General features: G+C 38.8%; 1 protein-coding gene across 1 annotated transcript; it reads left to right on the top strand.

Annotated features, from left to right (window-relative positions):
- Positions 1 to 3,893: 3,893 nt before the first annotated feature.
- LOC138881765 (uncharacterized) lies at positions 3,894 to 26,686 on the top strand. The gene is made up of 11 exons (XM_070162024.1): positions 3,894 to 4,133; positions 4,301 to 4,423; positions 4,529 to 4,947; positions 9,761 to 9,843; positions 10,829 to 10,945; positions 23,488 to 23,783; positions 23,880 to 24,012; positions 24,110 to 24,507; positions 24,646 to 24,883; positions 25,067 to 25,401; positions 26,561 to 26,686. Exons 1-11 carry the CDS (start codon positions 3,894 to 3,896, stop codon positions 26,684 to 26,686), a joined length of 2,508 nt encoding a protein of 835 aa, XP_070018125.1.
- The last annotated feature ends 913 nt before the right edge of the window (positions 26,687 to 27,599 follow it).

Raw genomic sequence — 27,599 nt, 5'->3', positions numbered from 1 at the left:
AGTGAGTAAACATGTACAAACATAATTAATAAATTCATATATAAAGAATTACCAATGATAGTATCGTCATACACATTTCTGCAAATAATAAATGGGGATCATTGTATAGTAGCTTGTTTGTTGATATCAATATGATTGGATATCCTCTAAACAGAAGAAGATGAGGCAATCAAAGTTTAATTAGATAAATACGACTTGTTTTACTTATTTTAATTTTATAAGATACAAAATGTAGTGAAGTGTATCTTACCTAATACTTCTTTATAGACGATATTCATGAAACACATTCACTTTATCTATTTTGATTGCTTTTTCATGACCCGAACTCTTCATTGACATTGATATCCCTCTTGAAAATGCAACAAAAACTGGCCATGAGAGAAAATATATTGTAGCAAATACGATCCAATTAGAAATAGTTTGACCAAGTGTTTATTTATCATCATCGAAATACATAAATATATGCTAAATTATTTTCGAACGAATTGAAAGAATATCTTTCATTTTTTTTGGAAGGGGATGTGCGGGTTAGGGGGGGAGGGGAGGAAGACATTTGAATTCTTAGGAAAAAAGTATACTTGGCAGCAGATTGACCCATTATAACTTTTACATGTCATTGGTTGGTTTAGCATCTTTCATTTTTAAAAATTTCACCATCTTTTCGGCCAAAAATTTCTCAAGATAAAGTAACATTTTTATTGATCACATTAATATTTTAAGATTACAAATTGCATAAAATTCATTAACTTATCCTAGCACGTCAATAGTAATTTTTTATTAAAATTTATTTGATTTTAACTTACTTTTTATTTGTAACTATTATCTCTATTATCTTGCTTCGTTCTTCTCCACTAAGTGGTTTTACCGTTATTAGTGCAAATTGCATATGAAAAGTATGAGATTAGAATTAGTGATAATTATCAAGTAATTATGATGTGCGAAGAAAATTTAAAAATTCATATAAAGAATTACCAAAAATAGTCTTGTCATTAAATTAACATCTTGCACGGGAAGTAGCTATTATTATTTTAGTTAATATTTTAAAATAATTATAATCAGTAAAAAAAAGTATTACCAACTGCGTGATCGAGTAATCCAAATAACCTGTTAAAAGAGAACAAACAAACTTACATTGGATATAATATTAAATTTGTTATAAATTATTAAATAATTTTTATGCAAGTGCACGTACTTATACAAATATAATGTCACATACTTAAATAAATACACATCGATATAATTATATATATATATATATATATATAATTGGGACAATAATAAAGTTACCTAAATAACTTTATATGATAGTTTAATTGTCAGTAAATTTTTAAAACAAAATAAATTAGGCAACGTGGAGAATTATTGGATTTGGCTTATTTTTATGAATCATGAATCAATAGTGCACTACAGGCACGTTATATTATTTTACTTTGCTTGCATAAACTAAGAATTAAAAAATAGTATTGCTATCATTAAACAAATAATCACAGATTATTAAGCCAATATTTGGGGTAGGTAATTTCAAAATCTTATAAAGTTTCTCCATTATCTCCAAGGAGTATAAAAAGGAGAAATAAGTGCATGAAAACCTACCTTGCTAGAAGCTGCCTTATCAAAAGTGGTATGAATCAAAATCATGAACTTTTTTATTCTTAATTTCAGTAGCCTCTCGATTTAGGCTTTCTGTTAATTTCGTACTTTGTATTTTAAATTGATATGGCTGCCCAAAAATGAAACGTTTGCCTTTAGACTTCAAGGTTGTGAAGAGTCGCTAGCTTCACTAATATGAAGGATCATGTCTTTTCAAATAAATTTGGTGTCTTATTTAAAATTTGATATTTTATTCAAATTCTTGGTATAAGTTGGGTATTTAGGTTATTTAAACGGTATTTAAGTAATTCAATTTTTTAGTTAAAGCTTTCCACTTTCATAATAATATAGATAGATATAGATAATGACTTGCAACATTAGATAACTTTAAACCTAAAATATGTGGTATATATTAATTCATGAGAAACTATAATATTTGGTGCAATTTTATAGTTTTAAACGGTGCAATTTGATGTAGTTTGGGATATTTCATTATATAAAAGTCATGTGTCGGCAGGGAGACGTGGACGCTTTCCCTCCGTTTATAGCAAGTCACTAATCATCTCTCTATCCCCTCGTTTAGTCAACCTTTCCTTTATTTTTTAATCATTGCCTTATTTTCTACTACTTTTATTTATTATTCCACCTGACAATAACTGGAGTAGTCTACTAGTATTATTTTGAAGTGTCATGTACGAAACGATCCTTCCATTGGAAAGATGGCCGATACAATGACTAACCGCCTAAATAAATTTATTTTTATAGAGGAAAAAATGATGCTGTAGCAATTGAATATCCAGATATTCAGTCAAGTATGGAGGATTGTGAGATAAGTCTTTTTGTCAAGGTGATTTATGATAAAAAATAATTTTTTAGGAAGTCAAAAATACCATGTTATTGGTTTGGGGCCACCCACTAGGGCTGCGGATAAAGGAAATCGGATGAAACTTTTTTCAATTTATTTTCAAAGATAAGGAAAGTATGGATAAAATATGGTTTGCTACACCATGGTTGTATGACAAATACCTTCTTAATATCCATCCTTGGGAACCAGGTTTGAAGAGTGATTCCTAGGTGTTTAATATTTGTAATCTGTAGGTTCAAGTTTGGAATATCCCATTACATTGGCTGTCAAAGGATGTTGGGCGCAAAATAGGGCAGGCCTTGGGAGGTACCGTTGATATTGTAATCCCTGACAATGGAAGTAAAGAGGGGCGATATATGCGGATTAAAGTTACGATGAACATTAACAAGCCACTACCTAGGGGAAAATTGATCAAGTTAGGTTTGGAAACAACCTGGGTTGAAATAAGATACGAAAACCTACCTTATGTTTGCTACTACTGTGGTATGCTAGGACACAATGATAGAACTTCTGTACAAAGAGAAAAGGATATAAGATCAGGAAACCTCAAAAGTGACCAGTTTGGGACATGGTTACGAGCGGAGAATCCTTTACTAGCTTCAGATAATCAGTACCGTCAAGGTGTAAATACTAATAACGATGGGTATACTGGGGTGAAAAATCATAACCTTGAACTAGTTGAGGGAAAAGACGGTGCAGGAAGTAGTAAAAGTCTGTTAACTTTGGCAGAGGGTACTACCTTGGTTGAAATGCGGCTTGACATAATAAAAGAGGATCTTCAGAGTGACCAAATGCAGCCTATGGAAGCAACAAATTATGAATCTAGAGCGAATGGGAGTGCCGAAGTTTGGAATAACACCGGGGCTGGAACTTCGGATGGTATTAAAACTACCTCAATGCGAGATTTGAATATTGGCTTGGAGAAGATAGATGTGCAGGAGTAGTTGCCAGCGGATGACAATATGTTGAATGACACAATAGAGCTACAACAAAACTTATTGCAAGTTGCCTCACGAATGTTGGATGCTGGCAACCAAAAAATGAAGGAATTGCAAGATAACATAGACAAGGTATGTCCAGACCCTTTATTAAGTTCTCCTAAATTACAACTTCATATAGTGAATAATTCTCAACTAATCAATAATTCAAAACAAAACTCTTTAACTGTTAGTGGTATTACTAATAAGAATACAGGAGAAAAGAGAAAACAATTGAAACGAAAGGCTAATATTAAGGGTTGTTCTGAGGGTGTTAAAGGAAATAGTTTGGTAGGTTTAAATGAAAATCATCTTGTTGAGGTTGCTGTGATAGAGGAAAATATGCATACGACGGGGGATAAAAGAAAAGAACAAACTTATTTTGATACTGGAACGAAAGTTAAAAAACAGAAACCAGTGGTGGAGCGGGAGGCCAGCCCTAAATGGTTTCCCTCCATGCAATGAAAGCTTTAGTGTGGAACTATACAGGCATGGGGGTGGGGGGTGGGTCCTTAACAGTTCCCTTTTTGAAGGAGACAACACCTCTCCACTCCCCAAATATGATTTTCTTAAGTGAAACAAAAAATAGAGATAGAATAGTGCAGAGAGTTCAGAGACAACTGGAGATGGCACATGTTATTACTGTAGAACCAATGGGTTTATCAGGTGGACTAGCCTTATTCTGGAATGACAACATCCAGGTATGTCAATATCACACTTCTTTTTTTTGTGTTGAAACTTTGATACATGATGTTTTACTGATTGCCATTATTGGTGTATCTTTATGTATCTAAGTACGGATAGAATTAATCGTCGATCTCAAATGCAAGAATTAATTAAAAAATCTTCATACTGGTGTACCTTCTAGGTTTTAACTGGTGATTTTAATGATATTCTTGATGATTCAGAAAAACAAGGAGGAAGAACTAGAGATCCTTGGACCTTTAGAGACTTTAAGGATTTTATTTGGAACTTAGGTGCAATTAATTTGGTTTATACAAGAAAACCTTGGACCTGATGGTGCTATAGGAAAAATGAGGGTATTATTCAGGAAAGGTTAGATAGGGTCTTAGTCTCCCCTAATTGAAAAATAAAGTTTGAAGAGGCTAATTTGAATCACCTTGATACTGAGGCTTCTAATCATTCCTTGTTAATTTTGTCTTCATATGCTGAACAAATTAAGAAGAAAAGACGTTTTTACTTTGATAAAAGGTGGGTTGATCGGGAAAAGGTTCAGAATATTGTATCTGAAGCTTGGTCCAATGACTATATTGGGTTCGAGCAATCTCGAGTTAACTTTAAAATAAAGAAGTATGGTAGATCCTTAGTGGCTTGGGTAAGGGGAGGAAATGGTAATGCTAGAAAGAAAATTATTCATATTAAGAAACAAATTACAGACCTTAGAAGTGATGCTAATAATTTTGATTGGAATAAACTTAGGTTGTTAAAAAGTGAATTAAGCCAAGCTTATAAAGAAGAAGATATTTTCTGGAAACAAAAGTCTAGAGCCTTATGGTTGTTGGATGGCGATAAGAATACGTGCTATTTTCACATAGCAACTGTAACGACCCGACCGGTCGGTTTGAGCTTTTGCATTTCGCCCGCCAGTTCTCGAGCATGACTTGCCCCATGTGGTGTATTATAACTTATGTAAATCGTTTGTGTTGGGTTTCAAGTTAATTAGAATGAATTTGAAAGAACAGTCTCAATTGAAAGCTTAAAATTTGAAAGGGTTGATCAAAATTTCACTTATGTGTATTTGATCTCGGATGGGAATTTTTATGATTTGGTTAGCTCCGTTAGGTGATTTAGGACTTAGGAGCGTGATCGGAATGCATTTTAGAAGTCCGTGAAAGGTTTAGGCTTGGATTGGCGAAATTGAGATTTCGGCACTTTCCGGTCGATAGGTGAGATTTTGATATAGGGGTCGGAATGGAATTCCGAGAGTTCCAGTAGTTTCGTTGTGTTATTTGAGATGTGCGTGCAAAATTTCAGGTCATTCGGACGAGATTGGATAGACTTTTTGATCGAAAGTAATTTAAGAGTTCTTAGACTTGAATCCGAAGTTGATTTTGTGTTTTGATGTAGTTCAGAGTGATTCGAAAACTCGACTAGGTGTTAATGATGTTATGGGAGGTGTTGGAATGTTTGGGTTGAGGTCTGATGGCTCCGGGTATGTTTCGGGTGAGTCTTGAGCGAGTACGGACATTTCGAAACTTAGAAAATGGATGGGGGAAGAATTGTTAGCGCTGGCCGCGGTAGAATTAGCGCTGGGCGCGTTGGCTTAGTGCTGGGTGCGTAAAAGTGATCGCGGCCGCGGTCATGAAGATCTGCAGATCGTCGGTCCAACTTCAGAAGCTCATATATTTTGATCCACAAGGAAATTTGAGATGATTCAAAAATGATAGTTGTAGTCCTTCGTGTCTAGTTTCCAGAAAAGTTAAGATATTGCAATTTGGACATCTGTAGCAAATGTTATGGCCAAAATACTAAAGCCTATCAATGCAGAGGAAGGCCTGTGCGGCCGCGATTGTGTTTGCGCGGACCGCGGTCGTTTTGGTGCGGCCCGCGGAGGCTGGAACCTGAGGGGTACACTATAAATACGAGGTTTTGGATTTTATTTAAAATTTTGACCTAGAGAGCTCGGATTTTGGCGATTTTTCGAAGGTTTTTCAAGAAATTCATCGGGGTATCTGATTTTAACTAAGATTTGGCTAGAATACATGAATCTATCACTGAATTCATCATTTAATTCGTGATTTGGGATGGAATTTGGGAAGAAAAATTGTGAAACCTTTCAAAAATGTAAAATGGTGATGTGAAGGACCAAATGGTATCCGAATTGGATAATTTTGGTATGGTTAGACTCATGAGGGTATGTGGATTCTGAAAATGTAAATTTTACCCGATTCCGAGACGTGGGTACGGGGCTCCGGATTTGCTAATTTTGGAATTTTTGATATTTTTCGAATGTTTTCGCTTGGGCTTTGTTCCCTTAGCATATTGTGACGTATTCGTTCTGATTTTGGATAGATTCGACGCGCATGGAGGCCAATTCGAGGGGCAAAGGCGTTGCGAGCTAGAGAATTAGCCAGTTCGAAGTGAGTAATGGTTGTAAATGATGTCCTGAGGGTTTGAAACCCTGGATTGCACATCGTAGTGCTATATTGAGGCAAGATACGCGTTGGATGATGAGCGTGGGGTCTTTCACTACTGGGGATTGTGACTTGGTCCATCACGATTGATGATTTTACCGAATATTTGACTGAAATTCATTTGTTATCATCATGATTTGGGCTGATTGCCATATTTGGGCTTCGTGCCAACTATTTGAACCCTTCGAGGATTTTTATCACTGTTTCCTCACTGCTTGACTTATTATTTGAACTCAGACCTGTTGATATCTACTGTTTTACAAACTCAACCACTTTTACTCATATTTGAAACTTAAATGGTATTCCTACATCATGTTTTGGGCTGAGAACTACTATTTTACTAATGCCCAACGGGCTTGTGATGATTTCCGGACTAAGAGAGGCCGAAGGTCATATGTGAGGATATGCGGAGTGATATGAGGCCGAGGGCCTGAGTTACTATTTATGCCACGCGGTGGCTTGAGTGATGTGAGACCGAGTGATATGAGGCCGAGGGCCTGAGATACTTTATATGCCACGCGGTGGCTTGAGTGATGTGAGGATATGCTGAGTGATGATGCCACGAGGTGGCTTAATATAGCGCTTAGGCCGTAAGGGGCCCCTCCGGAGTCTGCACACCCACAGTAAGCGCAGGTACCCATTGTTCTGAGTGATTGATGCTATGCCCGAGGGGCTGATATGAGTGATTGTGAGGTAGCCCGAGGGGCTGATACTGTTCTGAGAGTGAGCCCGAGGGGCTGATCTTATTCTGAGTAATTGATACTAAGCCCGAAGGGCTGATACTGTACTGAGAATGAGCCCGAGGGGATGATACTATGCTGAGCGATTGATGCTGTCCCCGAGAGGCGGATTTCTAATTGTTATTTACCTGTTAAATTACCAGTTTTACTTGTTTTAAAAGGAATATCATTTGATTTCTTCACTGATTTACTGCTTTAAGTGATTTTACTGCTTGATATGGAATTGCTTTGTGCCTTTACGTGTTTTTATACTTTCATCCATTATTTATAATTATTACTCACTGAGTCGGAGTACTCACATTACTCCCTGCACCGTGTGTGCAAATTCAGGCATAGCAGAGTTCGCACCTGAGCGCTGTTTCCTTCCAGGCTAGACAATGATTTGGAGTTATGAGGTAGTTGTTGACGTCCGCAGCCCCTTGTCTCTCTTTACCTCTATCATTTATGTTTTCTTCAGACTGTTGTATCGGATTCCGTACTTAGTAGACCTATAGCAGATTCTGTAGTAGCTCATGACTTGTGGCACCCCGGATTGGGCATGTGTCAGGATGGTTCTTGCGGTCATTATCGTTAAATTCTGCAATTTATGAGTATTATATTATATGTTATTATCGTTTATGATGATTAACTATTTAAAAGAGGTGTTCCATTTTGGTCTGGCTGGCTTTGTCTTCACGAGAGACGCCATCACGACTGGGTTCGGGGATTGGGTCGTGACAAGTTGGTATCAAAACCTAGGTTACATAGGTCTTACGAGTCATGAATAGGTTTAGTAGAGTCTCGCGGATCGGTACAGAGACGTCCGTATTTATCCTCGAGAGGCTGCAGAACCTTTAGGAAAACTTTGCATTCTTGAATTCTTATCGTGTGTCCTTGATTCAGCTTGAAAAGTAACTCTTAAAATTCCTTCCACGCGTTCGTATGTGCGCATGAACGCTCAGTATTAGATATGCCTTGATGTCTTGTGAATCCCTGATCGAGGGGCGAGATATGATCTCTGTGAGTTTGATGTTGGGCCAGTCTAGAGGACTTGAGGCCGGATCTTTGCCTATGACTTGAGCACCGAGGTGCTGATTGTGTGAGAAAGTGTTTTGAACTTATATGTGCGGTATTGTCCCTATTAGTAAAAGTGATGGCTGGCAACTATGTGATTAGTATGTTAGTACTGCGAGAGGTATCTATATGACTTGGAAGTGATGAGGAAGGTCTGATGGATGATAGATGAACTATTAAGTGTTTGATTTCTATTGTGGTTGGATGTGTAGCCCCGAGTTATGGGCGCGTAAAGAATCTTTTCATGTCTCCTAGTTGGAGTGAAGTATATTTCATGTTGCGGTATGAGTTCAGACTCAGGAAAAATTAAGTGACTGTATAATGTGTATGACGGTGGAAGGTGTACAGAAATGTTATATTGAGGCGAAGCAGGCGGGTTGTCACCTGTGGTGTTCTAAGATTATGTGATCCTTATGCTGTCTGTTAGAAGATATCATTCACAAGTGAAACATATGTGTTGAAATTTAAATTTGGGTCACTTGATAGAGTCGGCTTAACTGTTACGAGAGTGAATGCGATATTTACATAGAATTAAAGTACCTGATGGTCGGTGTTTCAAGAGCTTATGAAGGACTGAGTCTAATCTCACTATGGTATTATGGAAGCAATAAAGTATACGCGTTATAAGTTATGGTACGTGTTTTGATCTATGGCTTTGAGCCAAGTGGGGGAGTCCGCTATTGAATAGTTGATTGCACGGTTATGTGCTCTAATGGTTCCAGTTTGAGGCGTATTTGTGAATCAATTATGGCTCGAGTAAAGGAGATTTCAATAAAGGTTATGTTATGCCTTATGGGTGTACGAGAATCGGGGAATGACTTGAGTTATGGTTGGTAAGGAATGGTCGGTGCATAGGGCAGGAAGTTGCTTGGTTATATCTAAATAAGGTCACATTCTGCAGTGTCGTAGCGCAAATGAAGCACAGGTTGTTCGGTTCGTTTAATCAATCTAACTATGGTTTAAGTAGAGTGGATGCCTCTAGGGAATGGTCCTATTGTGTTCAAAATTTTGCATGTAACAATTGGATATTTTCAAGTTGTATGTGTGGTTAGGAACTAAGTTTTCCTTGGAAAACGTCAAGACTTGTGGTGTTTTCTATATTAACTGTGGGATTCTATGTACTAATATTAGGAGGTAATGGATTTAGATCCGCAAGAAGTTCTTCAGAGCGAAGTATTTTGAATGTAGTGCTTTTGGGAATATTTAAGAGAGAATATCAAGTTGAAAACGAATCAGAAGGAAATTTAGATAGATGGGGTAGCTTGATAGTAGGCTGGATCAGTATGTCAAGGATATGATTAGTTCCTTGGGTGTGTACGGGGTAATGAGTTCCTACAAGTATTTTGCTGCAATGCTTTTATTTTTTGATGGCTTGCGTAGCTTGGTCGAGTTAGAAGATTCAGTCCTGGCAGGTCTGGTTTGTGCAAGGGGAAATCGGAGAGTCCTTGATGGTTTCTACCTTGGTTAGAGATGTATATTTTCTATGAGCATGAGGAGCATGGGATGTATAGTGGTTCTTTGCTAGATAGGATCAATGGAAAGTTCTTGGCTAGTGGAATGCATAGTGGCTTGCGGTTCGGAAGGGATATGAAGTTCTCATGGTTATTCTAGAATGGTATGGGTTATGCAGTATGTTGTAAATGATTGGGAATTGTGTGCGTGAGGTTGCGGTTCAATTTTGAATGGAAAGTCATATAATTCTTAGGCAGCACGGGCATTTTCAAATAATTAGAGGAACGAGCTTTAGATAATTAGAGGAAGGGTCTTCGGATGATTAAGGAAATGGTTTGCTAATTTGGGGTGATTGGACGATGACATATGTTTCAGAAAGGGAAATGTGATTAAGTTGCTGATACTTTGGTAGTATTGTGGCATTTTCTGGTTAGAGCGACTGCTGATACTCGTGTTTGCTTGGTGGCACAGAAGAATTCTAGATTATCTCTCGTGGAATGATTGAGTATTAGAGGTGTGGTATGCATTCAGACGGTGGAATTGGAACCAAATATGTGGATTCATGGGCCATATGGAGTTGGAGACGGGAAGTTCTCATATTCAGGCTATGTGGAGGTTGTGAGTCGTGTGTATCGGCACTGTTTAGTGACTATCGGGATTTGGAGACCCGGACCTTTTGTTGCTTGGTAGGTTAGATTTTGGATATGATATTGGGTTTAGACTGGTTGTCTCTGTATTGTGTCATTTTGGACAATTGCACTAGGGCGACATTGTTGGCAATGCCGGAAATGCCACAGATTGAGTGGCAAGGTCCGTAGGATTATGCCCTAGTGGAGTGGTTTTATATTTTAAAAGGCCTAGCGGACAGTTGGGAAGGATTGTCTTCCTAATTTGGGCTTTCGTGACGGATGTTAGTGTAAAGGCTCCTACCATTGATTTAATTTCGGTGGTGAGGGACTTTTTGGATATGTTTCTTGTGGCTGGGCATGTCGTCAGGCAAGGTTGTTGATTTCAGTATTGGTTTGATGTCGGGCACTATATCGTATGGCACCGGCAGAGTTAAAGGAGTTGAAGAGCAACTCCAGGATTTTTGTGATAAGGAGCTCGCTGCAGGTCAGTGTGGATGTGTGTCTTAATTTGAGTCAGCTTGGTTGGCTCTAAATTGTACTGTTGAGGGGTGTATTGATTCGATTGTTATTGAGCTTATTAGTAATCTGGGGAGATCCATGAGTTACCTTTCTGTGTTGCGAGATGTTATGATTTGTTGGTTATAGGTACATGTGGTGCGGTTCTATTGGGGTCTTGTAGTGGAAGTTGAGCGGGAAGAGTAATTGGGTGTTGCTTGGTGAATGGCGTATCGGTTATGTCCTTTCGGGTTTGCATGGTGTATGTTATTTACTTCACCGTGAGTATGATGAATTGCTTTGGTTCCAGATATCAAATTGTGCGTGGTTGTCGATTTCGAGCTAGTGACTTAAGGTGGTTCATGTGGGGCAGTATTGGATAGGATCGCACATCGTAGCGAAGTTATGTGGAGGTATGACCTTGCGGGTTAGACTCGTGTGTTTTGTTCCTATGATGTGAGACGGGTTCTCAGCCTTGTGTTGTGGTGGTACCGGTGAGCTTGAGGTACAGTTCTTTCATTTGAGTCATTTTCATGATTTGAGTATGTTCGGACTGATACGTATTGATGCGTGTATTGTGCAAGTTATGGCTTAGGCCTGTATGGATGTGCCATGTCACCTGAGTAATGTGTTGGATTAGAGGAGATCGTTGGGGATCATTAATAAATACGAACGGATGTGATTTCAGTATGTTGGAAGGATAGTATCGAGCTTCGGTTCGGAAATTTGCTGTGGTATTTGCCAAGGAAGAAGTGGCTTCATGAATGGTTGATCTTGAAAATAGTTATGGCTTACCGCGTGTCTTAGTGATCATTGGCAGTATATGAAAGTGTTGGGATGAGACTTTAGTTGATAAGAGTTTTTCTAACGGTATGCAGATGTTGTGTGCAACTGCTGTGGTTAGAAGTTATCACTATAAGTGTTGAGTTATGTGGTATATCATGTGATTGCACCGGAGATAGCATATATGGTTTGTTACCGCTTGTTCGGACTTATTCACAGTATAAATGTGAAATTCTGATCATGCCGATGATTTTAGAAGAGGAAATGTGGTTCCATAGTTCATGGACTAGGATGGATTGTGAAATTTCCGTTATATTGTGTTATCGAACCTATGCGAGATAGGGTGAGGTGGGATCACCCCCGGGCATGTGCATGGTGAAGTTATTCAGCATTTGGTTGGCTTTTGGAACAACTCTTGGCACGTTCGAGGACGAACGTATGTTTAAGGGGGGGGGGAGGATGTAACGACCCGACCGGTCGCTTTGATCTTTTGCATTTTGCCCGCCAGTTCTCGGGCATGACTTACCCCGTGTGGTGTATTATGACTTATGTAAATCGTTTGTGTTGGGTTTCAGGTTAATCAGAATGAATTTGGAAGAACAGTCTCAGTTGAAAGCTTAAAATTTGAAAAGGTTGACCAAAATTTGACTTATGTGTATTTCATCTCGGATGGGAATTTTTATGATTTGGTTAGCTCCGTTAGGTGATTTGGGACTTAGGAGCGTGATCGGAATGCATTTTAGAAGTCCGTGGAAGGTTTAGGCTTGGATTGGCGAAATTGAGATTTCGGCGCTTTCCGGTTGATAGGTGAGATTTTGATATAGGGGTCGGAATGGAATTCCAAGAGTTTCAGTAGTTTCGTTGTGTCTTTTGGGATGTGCGTTCAAACTTTCAGGTCATTCGGATGAGATTGGATAGACTTTTTGATCGAAAGCATAATTTAAGAGTTCTTGGAGTTCTTAGGCTTGAATCCGAAGTTGATTTTGTGTTTTGATGTTGTTCGGAGTGATTCGAAAACTCGACTAGGTGTTAATGATGTTATGGGAGGTGTTGGTATGTTTGGGTTGAGGTCTGATGGCTCCTGGTGTGTTTCGGGTGATTTGAGCGAGTACGAATATTTCGGAACTTAGAAAATGGATGGGGGCAGAATTGTTAGCGCTAGACGCGATAGAATTAGCGCTGGGCGCGCTGGCTTAGTGCTGGGCGCGTAAAAGTGATCGCAGCCGCGGTCATAAAGATCTGTAGATCGTCGGTACAACTTCGGAAGCTCATATCTTTTGATCCACAAGGAATTATGAGATGATTCAAAAACGAAAGTTGTTGCCCTTCGTGTCTAGTTTTCCAAAAGGTAAAGATATTGCAATTTGGACATCTGTAGCAAATGTTATGGCCAAAATACTAAAGCCTATCAATGCAGAGGAAGTCTTGTGCGGCCGCAGTTGTGTTTGCGCGGACTGCGGTTGTTTTGGTGCGGCCCGCCAAGGCTGGAACCTGAGGGGTACCCTATAAATACGAGGTTTTGGATTTTATTTAATATTTTGACCTAGAGAGCTCGGATTTTGGTGATGTTTTGAAGGTTTTTCAAGAAATTCATCAGGGTAAGTGATTTTAACTCAGATTTGGCTAGAATACATGAATCTATCACTGAATTCATCATTTAATTCGTGATTTGGGATGGAATTTGGGAAGAAAATTGTAAAAACATTCAAAAATGTAAAATGATGATTTGAAGGACCAAATGGTATCGGAATTGGATAATTTTGGTATGGTTAGACTCGTGAGGGAATGGGAATTCTGAAAATGTAAATTTTACCCGATTCCGAGATATGGACACGGGGCTCGGGATTTGCTAATTTCGGGATTTTTGATATTTTTTGAAAATTTTCTCTTGGGCTTTGTTCTCTTAGCATATTATGACGTATTCGTTCTGATTTTGGATAGATTTGACGCGCGTGGAGGCCAATTCGAGGGGCAAAGGCGTTGCGAGCTAGAGAATTAGCCAGTTCTAAGTGAGTAGTGGTTGTAAATGATGTCTTGAGAGTTTGAAACCCCGGATTGCACATCGTAGTGCTATATTGAGGCAAGATATGCACTGGATGATGAGCGTGGGGTCTTTCACTACTGGGGATTGTGACTTGGTCCATCCCGATTGATGATTTTACCGATTATTTGACTGAAATTCATTTGTTATCATCATGATTTGGGCTGATTACCATATTTGGGCTTCGTTCCAACTATTTGAACCTTCGGGGATTTTTATCACTGTTTCCTCACTGCTTGACTTATTATTTGAACTCAGTCTTGTTGATATCTACTGTTTTACAAACTCAGCCACTTTTACTCAGATTTGAAACTTAAATGATATTCCTACATCATGTTTTGGGCTGAGAACTACTGTTTTACTAATGCCCAAGGGGCTTATGATGATTTTAGGACTGAGTGAGGCCGAGGGCCATATGTGAGGATATGCTGAGTGATATGAGGCCGAGGGCCTGAGTTACTATTTATGCCACGCGGTGGCTTGAGTGATGTGAGGCCGAGTGATATGAGGCCGAGGGCCTGAGATACTTTATATGCCATGCGGTGGCTTGAGTGATGTGAGGATATGCTAAGTGATGATGCCACGAAGTGGCTTGATATAGTGCTTGGGCCATAAGAGGCCCCTCCAGAGTCTGCACACCTACAGTGAGCGCGGGTACCCATTGTTCTGAGTGATTGATGCTATGCCCGAGGGGCTGATTTGAGTGATTGTGAGGTAGCCCGATGGACTGATACTGTTCTGAGAGTGAGCCCGAGGGGCTGATACTGTTCTGAGTGATTGATACTAAGCCCGAGGGGCTGATATTGTACTGAGAGTGGGCCTGAGGGGCTAATACTATGCTGAGCGATTGATACTGTGCCTGAGAGGCGGATTTCAACGTGTTATTTACCTGTTAAATTACCGGTTTTACTTGTTTTAAAAGGAATATCATTTGATTTCTTCACTGATTTACTGTTTTAAGTGATTGTACTGCTTGATATGGAATTGCTTTGTGCCTTTACGTGTTTTCATACTTTCAGCCATTATTTATAATTATTACTCACTGAGTCGGAGTACTCACATTACTCCCTGCACTGTGTGTGTAGATTCAGGCATAGCAGAGTCCGCACCTGAGCGCTAATTCCTTCCAAGCTAGGCAATGATTTTGAGTTATGAGGTAGTTGTTGACGTCCGCAACCCCTTGTCTCTCTTATCCTTTATCATTTATGTTTTCTTCAGACTATTGTATCGGATTCCGTACTTTGTAGACCTATAGCAGATTCTGTAGTAGCTCATGACTTGTGGCACCCCGGATTGGGCATGTGTCAAGATGGTTCTTGCGGCCATTATCGTTAAATTCTGCAATTTATGAGTATTATATTATATGTTATTACCGTTTATGATGATTAACTGTTTAAAAGAGGTGTTCCGTTTTGGTCTGGCTGGCCTTTTCTTCACGAGAGGCACCATCACGACCGGGTTCGGGGATTGGGTCATGACAAGTTGGTATCAGAGCCTAGGTTACATAGGTCTCACGAGTCATGAGCAGGTTTAGTAGAGTCTCGCGGATCGGTACGGAGACGTCTGTATTTATCCTCGAGAGGCTGCAAAACCTTTAAGAAAACTTTGCATTCTTGAATTCTTATCGTGTGTCCTTGATTTAGCTTGAAAAGTAACTCTTGAATTTCCTTCCACGCGTTCGTATGTGCGCATGAGCGCTCAGTATTAGATATGCCTTGATGACCTGTGAATCCCTGATCGAGGGGCGAGATATGATATTTATGAGTTTGATGTTGGCCAGTCTAGAGGACTTGAGGCCGGATCTTTGCCTATGGCTTGAGCACCGAGGTGCTGATTGTGTGAGCAAGTGTTTTGAACTTATATGTGTGGTATTATCCCTATTAATAGAAGTGATTGCTGACAACTATGTGATGAGTATGTTTGTACTGCGAGAGGTATCTATATGACTTGGAAGTGATGAGGAAGGTTTGATGGATGATAGATGAACTATTAAGTGTTTGATTTCTATTGTGGTTGGATGTGTAGCCCCGAGTTATGGGCGCGTGAAGAATCTTTTCATGTCTCCTAGTTGGAGTGAAGTAAATTTCATGTTGCGGTATGAGTTCAGACTCAGGAAAAATAAAGTGACTGTGTAATGTGTACGACCGTGGAAGGTATACAGAAATGTTATATTGAGGCAAAGCAGGCGGGTTGTCTCCTGCGGTGTTCTGAGATTATGTAATCCTTATGCTATCTGTTAGAAGATATCATTCATAAGTGAAACATATGTGTTGAAATTTAAATTTGGGTCACTTGATAGAGTGGGCTTAACTGTTACGAGAGTGAATGTGAGATTTACATAAAGTTAAAGTACCTGATGGTCGGTGTTTCAAGAGCTTATGAAGGACTGAGTCTAATCTCACTATGGTATTATGGAAGCAATAAACTATATGCGTTATAAGTTATGGTGCATGTTTTGATCTATGGCTTTGAGCCAAGTGGGGGAGTCCGCTATTGAATAGTTGATTGCACGGTTATGTGCTCTAATGGTTCCAGTTTGAGGCGTATTTGTGAATCAGTTATGGCTCGAGTAAAGGAAATTTCAATAAAGGTTATGTTATGCCTTATGGGTGTACGAGAATCGGGGAATGACTTGAGTTGTGGTTGGTAAGGAATGCTCGGTGCATAGGCCAGGAAGTTGCTTGGTTATATCGAAATGAGGTCACATTCTGCAGTGTCGGAGCGCAAATGAAGCACAGGTTGTTCAGTTCGTTTAATCAATCTAACTACGGTTTAAGTAGAGTGGATGCCTCTAGAGAATGGTCCTATTGTGTGCAAACTTTTGCATGTAACAATTGGATATTTTCAAGTTGTATGTGTGGTTAGGAACTGAGTTTTCCTTGGAAGACATCAAGACTTGTGGTATTTTCTATATTAACTGTGGGATTCTATGTACTAATATTAGGAGGTAATGGATTTAGATCCGCAAGAAGTTCTTCAGGGCGAAGTATTTTGAATGTAGTGCTTTTGGGAATATTTAAGAGAGAATATCAAGTTGAAAATGAATCAGAAGGAAATTTAGATAGATGGGGTAGCTTGATAGTAGGATGGATCAGTATGGCAAGGATATGATTAGTTCCTTGGGTGTGTACGGGGTAATGAGTTCCTACAGGTATTTCGCGACAATGCTTTTAGGTTTTGATGGCTTGCGTAGCTTGGTCGAGTTAGAAGATTCAGTCCTGGCAGGTCTGGTTTGTGCAAGGGAACTCGGAGAGTCCTTGATGGTTTCTACCTTGGTTGGAGATGTATATTTTCTATGGGCATGAGGAGCATGGGATGTATAGTGGTTCTTTGCTAGATGGGATCAATGGAAAATTCTTGGCTAGTGGAATGCATAGTGGCTTGCGGTTCGGAAGGGATATGAAGTTCTCATGGTTATTCTAGAATGGTATGGGTTATGCAGTATGTTGTAAATGATTGGGAATTGTGTGCGTGAGGTTGTGGTTCAATTTTGAACGGAAAGTCATATAATTCTTAAGCAGTACAGGCATTTTCAGATAATTAGAGGAACGAGCTTCAGATAATTAGAGGAAGGGTCTTCGGATGATTAAGGAAATGGTTTGCTAATTTGGGGTGGTTGGACGAGGGCATATGTTTCATAAAGGGCAATGTGATTAAGTTGCTGATACTTTGGTAGTATTGCGACATTTTCTGGTTAGAGCGACTGCTGATACTCGTGTTTGCTTGGTGGCACAGAAGAATTCTAGATTATCTCTCGTGGAATGATTGAGTATTCGAGGTGTGGTATACATTCAGACGGCGGAATTGGAACCAGATATGTGGATTCATGGGCCATATGGAGTTGGAGACGGGAAGTTCTCATATTCAGGCTATGTGGAGGTTGTGAGTCGTGTGTATCAGCACTGTTTAGTGACTATCGGGATTTGGAGACCCGATCAGACCTTTTGTTGCTTGGTAGGTTAGATTTTGGATGTGATATTGGGTTCAGACTGGTTGTCTCCGAATTGTGTCATTCTGGACTATTGAACTAAGCCGACATTGTTGGCAATGCCGGAAATGCCACTGATTGAGTGGCGAGGTCCGTAGGATTATAACCTAGCGGAGTGGTTTTATATTTCGAAGGCCCAGCAGACGGCTGGGAAGGATTGTCTTCCTTATTTTGGCTTTCGTGACGGATGTTAGTGTAGAGGATCTTACCATTGATTTAGTTCCGGTGGGGAGGGACTTTTTGGATATGTTTCTTGTGGCCGGGCATGTCATCAGGCAAGGTTGTTGATTTCGGTATTGATTTGATGCCGACCACTATATCGTATGGCACCTGCAGAGTTAAAGGAGTTGAAAAGCAACTCCAGGATTTTTGTGATAAGGAGCTCGTTGCAGGTCAATGTGGATGCGTGTCTTAATTTGAGTCGGCTTGGTTGGCTCTGAATTGTACTGTTGAGGGGTGTATTGATTCGATTGTTATTGAGCTTATTAGTAGTCTGGGGAGATCCATGAGTTACCTTTCTGTGTTGTGAGATGTTATGATTTGTTGGTTATAGGTACATGTGGTGCGGTTCTATTGGGGTCTCGTAGTGGAAGTCAAGGAGGAAGAGTAAATGGGTGTTGCTCGGTGAATGGCGTATTGGTTATGTCCTTTCGGGTTTGCATGGTGGATGTTATTTACTTCACCGTGAGTATGATGAATTGCTTTGGTTCCAGATATCAAATTGTGCGTGGTTGTCGATTTTGAGCTAGTGACTTAAGGTGGTTCATGTGGGGCAGTATTGGATAGGATCGCACATCGTAGCGAAGTTATGTGGAGGTATGACCTTACGGGTTAGACTCGTGTGTTTTGTTCCTATGATGTGAGACAGGTTCTCAGCCTTGTATTGTGGTAGTACCGGTGAGTTTGAGGTACAGCTCTTTCATTTGAGTCATTTTCATGATTTGAGTATTTTCGAACTGTTGCGTATTGATGCGTGTATTGTGCAAGTTGTGGCTTAGGCCTGTATGGATGTGTCATGTCACCTGAGTAATGTGTTGGATTAGAGGAGATCGTTGAAGATCATTAATAAATACGAACGGATTTGATTTCAGCATGTTGGAAGGATAGTATCGAGCTTCGGTTCGGAAATTTGCTGTGGTATTTGCCAAGGAAGAAGTGGCTTCATGAATGGTTGATTTGGAAAATAGTTATGGCTTACCACGTGTCTTAGTGATCATTGGCAGTATATGAAAGTGTTGGGATGAGACTTTAGTTGATAAGAGTTTTTCTATCGGTATGCGGATGTTGTGTGCAGCTGCTGTGGTTAGAAGTTATCACTACAAGTGTTGAGTTATGTGGTATATCATGTGATTGCACCGGAGATAGCATATATGGTTTGTTACCGCTTGTTCGGACTTATTCACAGTATAAATGTGAAATTCTGATCGTGTCGATGATTTTAGAAGAGGAAATATGGTTCCATAGTTCATGGACTAGGATGGATTGTGAAATTTCCGTTATATTGTGTTATCGAACCTATGCGAGATAGGGTGACATGAAATCACCCCGGGCATGTTCATGGTGAAGGTATTCAGCAATTGGTTGGCTTTTGGAACAACTCTTGGCATATTCGAGGACAAACGTATGTTTAAGTGGGGGAGGATGTAACGACCGGACCGGTTGCTTTAAGCTTTTGCATTTCGCCTGCCAGTTCTCGGGCATGACTTGCCCTCGTGTGGTGTATTATGACTTATGTAAATCGTTTGTGTTGGGTTTCAGGTTAAACAGAATGAATTTGGAAGAACAGTCTCAGTTGAAAGCTTAAAATTTGAAAGAGTTGACCAAAATTTGACTTATGTGTATTTGATCTCGGATGGGAATTCTTATGATTTCGTTAGCTCCATTAGGTGATTTGGTACTTAGGAGCATGATTGGAATGCATTTTAGAAGTCCGTGGAAGGTTTAGGCTTGTATTGGCGAAATTGAGATTTCGGCGCTTTCCGGTCGATAGGTGAGATTTTGATGTAGGGGTCAGAATGGAATTCCGATAGATACAGTAGTTTCGTTGTGTCATTTGGGATGTGCATTCAAAATTTCAGGTTATTCAGATGAGATTGGATAGACTTTTTGATCGAAAGCATAATTTAAGAGTTCTTGGAGTTCTTAGGCTTGAATTCGAAGTTGGTTTTGTGTTTTGATGTTGTTCGGAGTGATTCGAAAACTCGACTAGGTGTTAATGATGTTATGGGAGGTGTTGGTATGTTTGGGTTGAGGTCTGATGGCTCCGGGTGTGTTTCGGGTGAGTTTTGAGCGAGTACGGACATTTCAAAACTTAGAAAATGGATGGGGGCAGAATTGTTAGCGGTGGCCGCGGTAGAATTAGTGCTAAGCGCTGGCTTAGTGCTGGGCGCGTAAAAGTGATCGCGGCCGCGGTCATGAAGATCTGCAGATCGCCGGGCCAACTTCGGAAGCTCATATCTTTTGATCCACAAGGAATTTTGAGATAATTCAAAAACAAAAGTTGTAGATCTTCGTGTCTAGTTTCTAGAAAAGTAAGGCTATCGCAATTTGGAAATCTGTAGCAAACGTTATGGCCAAAGGACTAAAGCCTATCACTGTAGAGGAAGGCTTGTGCAGCCGCAGTTGTGTTTACACGGACCGCACTGGCTTGCGCGGACCGCGGAGGCTGGAACCTAAGGGGTACCCTATAAATATGAGGTTTTGGATTTTATTTAATATTCTGACCTAGAGAGCTCGGATTTTGGCGATTTTTCGAAGGTTTTTCAAGAAATTCATCGGGGTAAGTGATTTTAACTCAGATTTGGCTAGAATACATGAATCTATCACTGAATTCATCATTTAATTCGTGATTTGGGATGGAATTTGGGATGAAAATTGTGAAATCTTTCAAAAATGTAAAATGATGATTTGAATGACCAAATGGTATCAGAATTGGATAATTTTGGTATGGTTAGACTCGTGAGGGTATGAGGATTCTGAAAATGTAAATTTTACCCGATTCCAAGATGTGGGCCCGGGACTCCGGATTTGCTAATTTCGGGATTTATGATATTTTTCGAATGTTTTCGCTTGGGCTTTGTTCCCTTAGCATATTGTGATGTATTCGTTCTGATTTTGGATAGATTCGACACGCGTGGAGGCCAATTCGAGGGGCAAAGGCGTTGCTAGCTAGAGAATTAGCCAGTTCGAAGTGAGTAATGGTTGTAAATGATGTCCTGAGAGTTTAAAACCCCAGATTGCACATCATAGTGCTATATTGAGGCAAGATACGTGCTGGATGATGAGCGTGGGGTCTTTCACTACTGGGGATTGTGACTTGGTCCATCCCGATTGATGATTTTACCGAATATTTGACTGAAATTCATTTGTTATCATCATAATTTGGGCTGATTGCCATATTTGGGCTTCGTGCCAACTATTTGAACCCTTCAGGGATTTTTATCACTGTTTCCTCAATGCTTGACTTATTATTTGAACTCAGTCCTGTTGATATCTACTGTTTTACAAACTCAGCCACTTTTACTCAAATTTGAAACTTAAATGATATTCCTACATCATGTTTTCGGCTGAGAACTACTATTTTACTAATGCACAAGGGGCTTATGATGATTTCCGGACTAAGTGAGGCTGAGGGCCATATGTGAGGATATGCTGAGTGATATGAGGCCGAGGGCCTGAGTTACTATTTATGTCATGCGGTGGCTTGAGTGATGTAAGGCCGAGTGATATGAGGCCAAGGGCCTGAGATACTTTATATGCCATGTGGTGGCTTGAGTGATGTGAGGATATGCTAAGTGATGATGCCACGAGGTGGCTTGATATAGCGCTTGGGCCGTAAGGGGCCTCTCCGGAGTCTGCACACCCACAGTGAGCACGGGTACCCATTGTTCTGAGTGATTAATGCTATGCCCGAGGGGCTGATATGAGTGATTGTAAAGTAGCCCAAGGGGCTGATACTATTCTGAGAGTGAGCACGAGGGGCTGATACTGTTCTGAGTGATTGATACTGAGCCCGAGGGGCTGATACTTTACTGAGAGTGAGCCCGAGGGGCTGATACTATGCTGAGCGATTGATACTGTGCCCGAGAGGAAGATTTCTACTTGTTATTTACCTGTTAAATTACCGGTTTTACTTGTTTTAAAAGGAATATCATTTTATTTCTTCATTGATTTATTGTTTTAAGTGATTTTACTGCTTGATATGGAATTGCTTTGTGCCTTTACGTGTTTTCATACTTTCAGCCATTATTTATAATTATTACTCACTGAGTCGGAGTACTCACATTACTCCCTGCACCGTGTGTACAGATTCAGGCATAGCAGAGTCCGCACCTGAGCGCTGATTCCTTCCAGGCTAGGCAGTGATTTGGAGTTACGAGGTAGTTGTTGATGTCCGCAGCCCTTTGTCTCTCTTATCCTCTATCATTTATGTTTTCTTCAGACTGTTGTATCAGATTCCGTACTTTGTTGACCTATAGCATATTCTGTAGTAGTTCATGACTTGTGGCACCCCGGATTGGGCATGTGTCGGGATGGTTCTTGCGGTCATTATCGTTAAATTCTGCAATTTATGAGTATTATATTATATGTTATTACCGTTTATGATGATTAACTGTTTAAAAGAGGTGTTCCGTTTTGGTCTGGCTGTCCTTGTCTTCACGAGAGTCACCATCACGACTGGGTTCGGGGATTGGGTCATGACAACAACCTTACAAAGAAGAAGAACAAATATAATTAGGGGTCTTCACACATCTGAAGGGAGGTGGGTGAGTGACCAAACTAAAATAGTTCAAGAAGTTGAGGCTTATTACGATACACTATTCTCTACATCTAACCCGACAAATTTCTAATGTATTCTAAATCATGTCAATATAACGATTAGTGACTCTATAAATCGAGAACTCATAAAAGATGTTAGTGAAGAGGAAGTAAAGAATGCGGTGTTCGCTATGCATCCTCTTAAAGCGCCAGGTGTGGATGGAATGACTCCTTTATTTTTTTAAAGATACTGGAATATAATATCAAAGGAGATTTATGAAGCTATTGATAGCTTCTTCAATATAGGTTACCTAATTCCTTCTTGGAACCATACTTTAATCACTCTAGTACCTAAAGTTAAAAGCCCTACTTTGGTCTCGCAATTTAGACCAATATGTTTATGTTCTACTCTTTATAAAATTATTGCAAAAATTCTTGCTACGAGAATGAAAACTCTTTTAACTAAGGTTATATCTCGACTCAAGCAGCTTTCGTTGGACATAGACAAATCACTGATAATGTTATCTTAGCACATGAATTTATGCATCTTCTAAAAAATAAACGCAGAGGTAAAGAGAAATTTATGGCGATGAAATTGAATATGTCAAAAGCATATAACATAGTTGAATGAATATTTATCCAGAAAATGCTTTTGCAAATGGGTTTCATGCTAGATTTGTAGAATGGATTATGCAATTTATTTCTACCCCTACCTATAATTTTAATATAAATGGGGAGGTAGTTGGATCAGTTAGGCCGACTAGAGGAATACGACAAGGAGATCCGCTATCACCTTATCTATTTTTAATATGTGCAAAAGGTTTATCTACTTTGTTGAAGATTTCTGAAACTCAAAATGAAATTCAAGGTTTAAAGTTAAATAGACATGGGCCGAGCTTAACTCACTTATTTTTCGCAGATGACAGTTTTATATTCTGTTCAGCTAACGCTCATAATGCAGTCCATGTAGCTGAGATTCTAAGAAAGTATGAGCAAAGTTCTAGCCAAGTGGTTAATTTAGATAAATCAGCTATTTGTTTTAGTAGAAATGTAATGGAGGGGGAGAAAGTCGAGATATTTTCCTTACTTGGACAACAACAAAGAAATGAGATGGGTATGTATTTAGAATTACCAGCTATCGTGGGACGCTCAAAGAAAAAGATGTTAGAGTTTATTAAGGATAGAGTCAAGACAAAAATAAAAGGATGGAAGGGTAAATTTTTAAGTACAGCAGGGAAAGAAGTAATGCTTAAATCTGTACTTGCATCAATCCCTACCTATGCCTTGTCTTGCTTCCAACTCCCTGATGGTCTATGCAAGGAGATTACATCTCTTTTTTCTAATTTTTGGTAGGGACAAACTGAGGATAAAAGGAAGATGCAAATTGAGAAATGGGAAATATTATGTGATTCTAAATCAAGAGGGGGCTTAGGATTTAGGGATTTAAAGGCTTTCAATATGGCTTTATTAGCTAAACAAGCTAGGCGTATATCTGTCGTACCCGGATTCATTGTTAACAAGAGTTCTTAAAAGCAAATACTTTCCACACTCAACTTTCCTTGACGCTTCTACATCCTTTACAGGATCATGGATTTGGAGAAGTATTTTGTGGGGAAGAGATCTATTAGTTACTGGACTAAGGTGGAGGATCTCTGATGGGAAAAATATAAATGTTTGGCCTAATCCTTGGATTCCAAGAAAGAATGGTTTTACTCCAAAAAGTATTCAAATGCAAAACAATTTAGATCTTAAGGTTGTCGACTTAATTGACGAAGATACTCATACCTGGAAACTTCATAAGATAAGTACGACCTTTGAACCTGAAGATGTAGATGCAATTTTGTCTATACCAATATCCATCATAGGTCTTAATGATAGATTACTGTGGCATCACTCAAAATCTAGAAACTATGAAGTTAAGTCATGTTATTATTTAGCAAAGGGTTTGGCCGGTAAGACTATTAGTAGCTCGGAAGCCCAGGTGAGTTGTCATTCTTTTCCTAAAAGCTTCTGGGATTCTTTGTGGAACTTAGAAATTAAAAATAAACTTAAACATTTTCTAAGGAAGTGTGTGATTAACTTTTTGCCCGTTAATTATACCTTAGCTAAAAGATTACAGAACCTGGATAAAACGTGTAAGATTTGTGGTTTTGAAATTGAAGATATAGAACATATGCTATTTAGATGTCCCCGATCTCAGCTTGTATGGAAACAAAGTCCTATTAATTGTCCTGATATTGACAGCATACCTGACTTTTCTGTGTGGTGGTACAACTTGTTCTTAAATGCTAAGCACTTTCCTGAATCAACTGAATTATTAGATTTGAGTGTTAATCTTATGTGGCAAATTTGGAAAGGTAGGAATGCTTGGTGCTTTAATTAGGAAATGTTAGAGCCAACTGAGATTGTTTCTAAAGCTCTTTTTGAGTATGGAGAATATAAATATCTATTGACTAGTTGTCTCGCTACACGACATTCAATTGGAAATAAGTTTCTGCCTAAACTAACAAATTTTCATGATGATATTTTATTATTTACAGACACAGGATTACGGTGTGATGATAGACATGCGAGTATTGGTGTCGCGACTTTGAATAGCCTTGGAAAACCGCTTTATGCCCATAGATCCTCAATTCAATATGTTGGGAAAACCATGACTGCTGAAGCGATTGGCATAAGAAAGGCACTTGAATGTGCTATTACTCTTGGATGGAAAAGTGTGAAGATTTTATCTGATGCTAAGAATGTTGTTGATATGATCCAAAAACAGGTGGCTACTTCATGGGAGATAGAAATATTGTGTGAAGACATTTGGAAGCTATCAAGCTTGTTAGATCACGTCGAGTTTCTTTATATTCCAAGGAAGTTAAACAAAGTAGCACATAGTTTAGCTAAATTTTATATTTCTTTGTTGAAGGACATCTCCTAGGAGAAGTTTTTCCTAACTTGGGTTGTCCAGAATGCAAAGAGTACATTTGAACTTTGTTGTTCGTTGATGCAGTAATGTGAATTCTTTGTTTTGGAGAAAAAAATGTACGAAACGATGACAGAGTTGTTGAAGCCTAATTCATGTAACGTAAAGAAAGAGAAGACCTCGAAATGAATAAGTGTAGGAAATATTGGTAAAAATTACATGGGAAGCCCTATTTGGACGCCCCTTTTTAACCTGTAGCCGTTTTGTTTTTCTGTTTGCACTCATATTCATTTTTTTTGTTAAAAGACTTTTAAAAAGACTATTTTGCTCTTCTTTATTAAATGACTACTTTCTCTCCAAGTATACGCTAGTCCTCTACTGTCTCTCTCTCTCTCTCTCTCCTGTTATTCGCGTATTTTGATTTGTTTTTCTCTGAAATCAAACAGTTTTCGTCGTTGTTTTTGATTTTTCAACTGCTAGTCGTCGTTATTGTTCTCTAATAAAATTACGATTTTTTGGATTTTATTTTAGTATTAATTTTTACAATTTAATTTATGGTTTTGGTTTTGATAGTCATGTATTTATGATAAAATAGTTTCTTAGGGTTTAGTTTGATAAGTGCATTAGTTTTACTTTTACGATTACGTTTTTAGGTTTTTTGAATGTATTTTTGTGTTGTTGATGAAAATTCTATAAATTCTTCACTGATTAGACGTCGAAATTTTTAAAAGTTTTGAGAGTTAAATAGATGATACTATTAAAGTGTGAAGTTTATAATAGTTCAGTGATACCTTAGATATGAGCTGAAGTTTTGTTTCATGTTTTGTGTTTTTTTGTTATATTTTTTATGAACTTCAGCATTATTTTTGGATTTGAATTTGTATTTTGTTTATTGTAAAAACTACAACATGTTTTCTTTCTGAATGTTTTGTTTTGTAACTGGCGAACTTCAGCTCTAGAGCTGAAGGTTTTGTTTTGTAACTGTCGAACTTCAGCTCTAGAGCTGAAGTTTTTATTTGTAACTGGCAAACTTCAGCCTTCTTAGAGTTGAAGTTTTAACTGATTTTTTTGATAATGTACCTTGATGTTATTTTTTGTATCTTTTACTTTTTTTGAACAGATGACACCTAAAGTACCTAAAGATCCTAATGGAGTTAAAGCACACAAAGAAGTTAAAGCACCTAAAGCACCTAAACAACCTATAATACCTCCAGGTCCTTATGTCCCTGTTGCTCCACCTACATGACCAGGACAAAGGTATTTTGAGTTTCGAGATTGGTTTAACTCTAAGGGTTACTGGAATGGGAACCACGATTTGAAGAGTTTAATTGCAAGTTTCTTGACTCCTACACAACGGGATAAGCTTAATAATGGTACATTTTGATTATTATGGCTATGGAGAATTTCAAATGCAACATGAAGTTGGTTCATTATTTGTGTCTTTTATCGAATATTTACCAATGATCGAGACTCCATTAGTTTCAAGATTTTTGGCCATGATGTTTCTTTCACCATTGAAGACTTTCACATTATGTGTAGTTTGCGGATCACAACACATAATGTTGAAAAACCAATTAATCGAGAGAGCAATATTCTGAAGCGCTATTTTGGTAAGTTCAAGGGTGTGACCTTGAAAGATATTCGAGATTTTATGACTCGGAATGAAATTCCAAAGAATGTTGTGAATCACAGTCACGTATGCGAGAGTGATGATGATGTTGTGAAGCTTATGAAAATTCTTGTTGTAGAGTCTATTTTGTTTGGGAAAAAGACTGAATCATCTGTGCTGGAGGACTATGCAGCTATTGTTGAAGAAGATAAGGTTTGTGCTGAATATCCTTGGGGTAATGTATGTTATGAGAAGCTCATTTACTCACTGAAACATGCATTGGACAAACAGAACAAATTTCATTCAATTGAGTATAAAGTTGGTGGATTTCCATATCTGTTATGTGCTTGGTTCTATGAACGCTTCCCAAATATTCGGGAGAAGTATATAAGAGAGGATGAGTACCTTGATACCTCTCAGGTTCCCAGGATATTACGTTATGTATGTGTGGGAGAGCCTAAATATAACGAACTTTTTGATTTTTTCAGTAGTCATGATGTAAGTTAATTTTTTTTGTCTTTGTGTTAATATGTTGACATATTAGTTTTTT

Source organism: Nicotiana sylvestris, chromosome 11, assembly GCF_000393655.2.
Source record: "Nicotiana sylvestris chromosome 11, ASM39365v2, whole genome shotgun sequence".
Classification (NCBI taxonomy): domain Eukaryota; kingdom Viridiplantae; phylum Streptophyta; class Magnoliopsida; order Solanales; family Solanaceae; genus Nicotiana; species Nicotiana sylvestris.
The sequence above is the reverse complement of the archived record's forward strand: the minus strand, read 5'-3'. Positions and strand labels throughout refer to the sequence as shown.